General features: G+C 45.9%; 1 protein-coding gene across 1 annotated transcript in view; it reads right to left on the bottom strand.

The window, feature by feature from the left end:
- Positions 1 to 3,848: 3,848 nt before the first annotated feature.
- Positions 3,849 to 6,000, bottom strand: part of LOC115170246 (macrophage mannose receptor 1-like) — an 86,346-nt gene continuing 84,194 nt past the window's right edge. The window contains 3 exon segments of the mRNA XM_029726642.1: positions 3,849 to 4,257; positions 4,762 to 4,788; positions 5,715 to 5,879. Coding sequence (XP_029582502.1) covers positions 3,983 to 4,257; positions 4,762 to 4,788; positions 5,715 to 5,879 — 467 coding nt within the window. The 3' untranslated portion in view covers positions 3,849 to 3,982.

The raw sequence follows: 6,000 nt of genomic DNA, 5'->3' as shown, positions 1-6,000 counted from the left end.
GTAAATCTCACGCCGGGCCGTACCCATATCCGCAGCAGGTCCCCAAGTTGAACAGCCTCTGGCATGTTAGAACAATGTAGGTAAGGGAGGTAACACTCTAGTAGGGCTCTTTCAACCCCTCCTTGAAGGTCACCTGTTCTCAGGTGTTGATAATGATGCAAACAAGAGTTACCTCAGTACCGGTCTGTACGAGTACGAGAGGCCAGAGGCCCAGAGACAAAGAGAGGGCAAACAGTCTAGTGAAGGTGGATGCCTGGGTTGAAAGTTCCATCAGCACCTGGTTATCCATATGTGTGGACTTAGTCTCTGAGCAGAAAGCAAGTGGGTCACCAGGTGCACGAAGCCTGTTTTGGATGACCAGGTGCACGTGGTTCGTGTCAGTGGGGCTATATACTTTAGTGTCCAAGGAAGGGTGCTTAAGTGTGGGTGCCCCGGTTTGCCTGGTGGGCGAAGTTATGGAGGGGAGGTGCCCCTAGCTGGGACTCAAACCGAGAGAGAGGTGTGTTACCCGGGCAGGTAGTGTAGGCCAAGAGGCCTGGAGGTCTGTAGTTCCAGGGAGTAAGCTCTACTCTCAGGCCCAGAGAGAGGAGTGTTACCTGGGCAGGGAGTGAAGGACTAGAGTCCTGGAGGTCCGTAGTTCCACTGTCCTTCAGAGGGGCAGAGCAGTCAGCCTCTGTGGAGGTTGGCTTCTTTGTCCCCCTTTTTTTTGGCCTACTTGGTGAGGGCTGGAACCTGGAGCCATTTCCCCCAATCAACACCTGGTAACCCGTTCAATCACCAGGTGCATGGCTGGACATAGTCTCTGGAGCAAAAGTTGAACATAGTGCAATGAGAGAGAAGCTAGTCATTTTTCAGCAAAGCTCTGTCATTGACTTACATTAGGTTCCCAGGTACCGATGCTTAAAAACAGCTTAAAATGTCCAGTGGCGCCCTCTTGTGGACAATCCCGGGTGGGGGAGGTGGGGGTAGGGGGCACCTAGAGGGTCCTCCCTAACTGGGCATTGACCTCCATCATCCCCCTGAAGCAATTAAGAACCATGTCAAAATATAGCCCAGGTGATGCATTCAATCACCAGGTGCACGTCTGGACATTGTCTCTGGAGCAAAAGTTGAACAAACACAATGCGATTTCTGAGAAGTTTAGAAATAGTCTGATTTTTGAAGATTTTCTCAAGACCTCCAAAAATGACCAGGGGCACCCCCCATTAACTTGGGCCAGGTGGGGCGTGCTCCCTACCCGATAATGGACCGACTGCACCCCCCTAATTGCATTAAAAGGCAATTTTCAAAATCCACACCAGGTCAATCACCAGGCTCACAGCCAAACATAGCGCGATTTCTGAAAAGTCTGGACCTAGTCTGATTTTTGAAGATTTTTTGTAAACCTCCTAAAATGACCAGGGGCGGCCCACATTGACTTGGCCCTGTAGTGGGGTGCTCCCTACCCGATATTGGACCCACCAGCAACAATGAAATGAAACAATGAAAGTCCTGTAACCCTGGAACGGCAGAGACAAGACGTTGATACTTTCTATCAGCGACTTGTTCAGAAGGAAAAATGTTATTGCAACCTCTCTGCAATAAGGAACTGAGACCAAACGCTCCAGAGACTTTGCAAGTGTTTAATACCAAGGATACAGTCAGTGCATACGTTTAGAAAGATCACAACCCATCCTATACTTTTCCCTCCTTTTGGTCACCACCCTCTTGTAGACATCACCTCCTCAGCTATACATTTTATGACCCCAATGAGTCTCCCTCCTTTCCCCTGTCCATGGTCCTCTCTTTGTTTAGCCAGATGTCAGAATCACACCCATCCATCTTCTGTCCTGAGCCTGACCCTGCTCTCTGATCCTAGGCCATTTCCTCTTATCTAAGTCATGGTTTCTAAACTAGCAAACACACAGTTTCATGACCTAAACTGCATTAATACTCACAGTAATCATTCACTAAACAGGATACAAACCAACTACAGTTTAACTTGAAACGTGTTACATTTTAATAGAATCCATCAGATTCAAGCAGAAGTGCATTGAACTGGGCATGGCAGAATGTTCAACTCGTAGTAAACAGCTGATGTAACTGTAGAGATGGGGAGACCCTACTACAACATACTGGACAATATCAATGTTCAGATGACAGCCAGGTTTGGACAATATCAATGTTCAGATGACAGCCAGGTTTGGACAATATCAATGTTCAGATGACAGACAGGTTTGACCACCTTCCTTGGCTGATTATTATTATTTTTAAATGTTGAAAAAGTTCGACATCAGTAAACGAGAGCCTGTCAAAATATACCAAGATTTCATCACACTTAAAGGGATACTTAGGTATTTTGGCAATGAGGCCCTTTATCTACTGACCCAGTCAGATGGAGCTGTTAATCATCTGACCCAGAGTCAGATGAGGTCCTTTATCTACTGACCCAGAGTCAGATGGGGTCCTTTATCTACTGACCCAGAGTCAGATGAGGCCCTTTATCTACTGACCCAGAGTCAGATGAGACCCTTTATCTACTGACCCAGAGTCAGATGAGGTCCTTTATCTACTGACCCAGAGTCAGATGAGGTCCTTTATCTACTGACCCAGAGTCAGATGAGGTCCTTTATCTACTGACCCAGAGTCAGATGGGGCCCTTTATCTACTGACCCAGAGTCAGATGAGGCCCTTTATCTACTGACCCAGAGTCAGATGAGACCCTTTATCTACTGACCCAGAGTCAGATGAGGTCCTTTATCTACTGACCCAGAGTCAGATGAGGCCCTTTATCTACTGACCCAGAGTCAGATGAGGCCCTTTATCTACTGACCCAGAGTCAGATGGGGCCCTTTATCTACTGACCCAGAGTCAGATGAGACCCTTTATCTACTGACCCAGAGTCCCGTGGATACAATTTTAATGTCTCTGCATGCAGTTTGAAGGAAGTTGCTAACTAGCGCTAGCGCAATGACTGGAAGTCTATGGGTATCTGCTAGCATGCATTAGCGCAATGACTGGAAGTCTATGGGTATCTGCTAGTATGCATTAGCGCAATGACTTTAAAAATAAAGTAAAACTATGTTTGATGTCTTCTGTGCCCATATGAATAACCCCTATGATGTAACTGGAATGATGAGATGGATGTTCTTCTTCTCTGTTTTTGTTTGATTATTTCACTGTCATACTGTGTTGGATCTTGTCTAGCCATCTTGTCTCCAGAGGACCACAATGGAAATAAGTCCCAGACTTTATTGTGTGTTATCCTCTATGATTTTATTCATGAATGTATGGCTTTTTCAAGTTTTATGTGAGCTTGTTTTTTTTAAATGGTCGAATTAATAAACTAAACTAAACGACTGGAAGTCTATGGGTATCTGCTAGCCTGCATTAACGCAATGACCAATCCTTATAGATAGCAGATACCCATAGACTTACTGTCATTGCGCTAATGCATGCTAGCAGATACCCATAGACTTCCAGTCTTTGCGCTAATTCTAGTTAGCATTGGCTCGTGAAACTACCTCTATTTTCCTTCATACTGGACATAGTAACATAAAAATGGTATCAATCATTGCCAAAATCCTGAATCATCCTTTTAAGGCTGATCTTGTGGGATTGTAAAGTTCACAAACGGAGACAAATCACCTAGACAGCTTCTCAGCTTCTTGTTCCAGCATGACCTGACACACACTGTCCCCAATGCAAGAGTTACTGCAGCTGGTCCAATAGAAAGTGCCTAACTGGCCTCAGACCTCACCACACATCCCCTGATTTCTAGGTTCAAAATGTGAAGGTCGAGACAAGAGGATTCTAATATCCCAGAAGTCTTTGCATAAATAGGTGAAAAATTGAAACATCAACGAAGCTAGTTCGCAACAGCGCTTGTACAATGAATTTGTTTATTATTTTCGAAAGCTTGTGCACGTAAATATGACTTGTCCTAACCTGGGTTGGATCTTTAACCTTACTCCCCCCTTGACTCCCCCTTGACTCCTCCCAATCACAAAGTGATCATTGGCTGAGCCTCCATATGGTTGACCAGCTGGCTATTGTCCACCATGCTGGGGTCGACCTCGGTGATGGGCTCCGTGTAGAGGGGGTTGTCGAAGGTACTCTGGCCTGATCTGAAGTCCAGGGGGTTGGTGAAGGAGGGCAGGGGACGGCCGGTCTTCTTGTAGAGCATTAAGGCTGTGAGGCCCATCAGACACATGGTAGCCAATACCACCACCACTGCCAGGCCTGAATACACACGCCTGTGACCTCCCTTCAGAGACACTGCAGGATCACAGGAATAAATATTACAGTATGGCTATCATTGTTTGACTGATATGACTGATTGGTTAATTGACAGAGTGGTTAATCGACAGAGTGGTCAATCGACAGAGTGGTTAATCGACAGAGTGGTTAATCGACCGAGTGGTCAATCGAACGAGTGGTCAATCGACAGAGTGGTCAATCGACAGAGTGGTCAATCGACAAAGAGGTCAATCGACAGAGTGGTTAATCGACCGAGTGGTCAATCGACAGAGTTGTTAATTGACCGAGTGGTTAATGGACAGAGTGGTTAATTGAGCGAGTGGTTAATTGACCAAGTGATTAATTGACCAAGTGGTTAATTGACCGAGTGGTTAATTGACAGAGTGGTAATGGACTGATCATTCATGGACTGATCATTCATTGATTGATTGATAGATTGATTAGTTGATTGAAGGATGGATGATGGGTTGATGGATGGATGGTTGGTTGGTTGATTGATCGGCTCATTCATTCATGACTCACCTTGTGTTGGTGGTGTTTCTGGTAGAACTGGAGGTGGAACAGAGAGGATTATTAACAAGGTATTATTAAGAGGTCTAACACTGTCTATTTATTTGTTTATTTCACCTTTATTTAACCAGGTAAACTATCTATCTATCTACTGCCTATAATCCTAATTGCTCAAATAATGCTTCTTCACGGCCTTCATTTCCTATAGTTCTATTGACATTCATTTGTGCACTACACTATGGAGTGAGAAAGAAAGTTGTGTGGATATTGTAATAGATACATGGTGCCATGGTGCTCCCCTCTCACCCTCGTCTTTCCTACAGATGTATGGTCAGTCTCACCCTCGTCTTTCCTACAGATGTATGGTCAGTCTCACCCTCGTCTTTCCTACAGATGTATGGTCAGTCTCACCCTCGTCTTTCCTACAGATGTATGGTCAGTCTCACCCTCGTCTTTCCTACATTTACATTTAAGTCATTTAGCAGACGTTCTTATCCAGAGCGACTTACAAATTGGTGCATTCACCTTAAGAAAACCAGTGGAAAAACCACTTTACAATAGTGCATCTAAATCTTTTTTGGGGGGGGGGGGGGGGGTAGAAGGATTACTTTATCCTATCCCAAGTATTCCTTAAAGAGGTGGGGTTTCAGGTGTCTCCGGAAGGTGGTGATTGACTCCGCTGTCCTGGCGTCGTGAGGGAGCCTGTTCCACCATTGGGGCGCCAGAGCAGCGAACAGTTTTGACTGGGCTGAGCGGGAGCTGTGCCTCCTCAGAGGTAGGGAGGCGAGCAGGCCAGAGGTGGATGAACGTAGTGCCCTTGTTTGGGTGTAGGGCCTGATCAGAGCCTGAAGGTACGGAGGTGCCGTTCCCCTCACAGATGTATGGTTAGTCTCACCCTCGTCTTTCCTACAGATGTATAGTCAGTCTCACCCTCGTCTTTCTCACAGATGTAAGTTCTGTCTCACCTTTGGGCTTCTTACAGATGTATGGTTTATCAGCCCAACTGGAGGCAGTGCTCCAGGTCCCATCGGAGGATTGTATATATCCATATTCATAGGGAGAGTCCTGAGGCTGTCCTTCAGCCCAGTTAATGTAGTCCAGCACTGTTTGGTCCAGCCACTTCCACTGACCTGCAACAGGGTCTGTTGTTAGTCATGTAGTTACCTACACTCTTACAGGAAAAGGTTATTTCTAGAACCTAAATGAGCTATTCGGCTGTTACCAGGGTTCTCCCATGGTGACGGCCGAAGA

This window comes from Salmo trutta, chromosome 31 (assembly GCF_901001165.1).
Source record: "Salmo trutta chromosome 31, fSalTru1.1, whole genome shotgun sequence".
NCBI lineage: Eukaryota > Metazoa > Chordata > Actinopteri > Salmoniformes > Salmonidae > Salmo > Salmo trutta.
The sequence above is the reverse complement of the archived record's forward strand: the minus strand, read 5'-3'. Positions and strand labels throughout refer to the sequence as shown.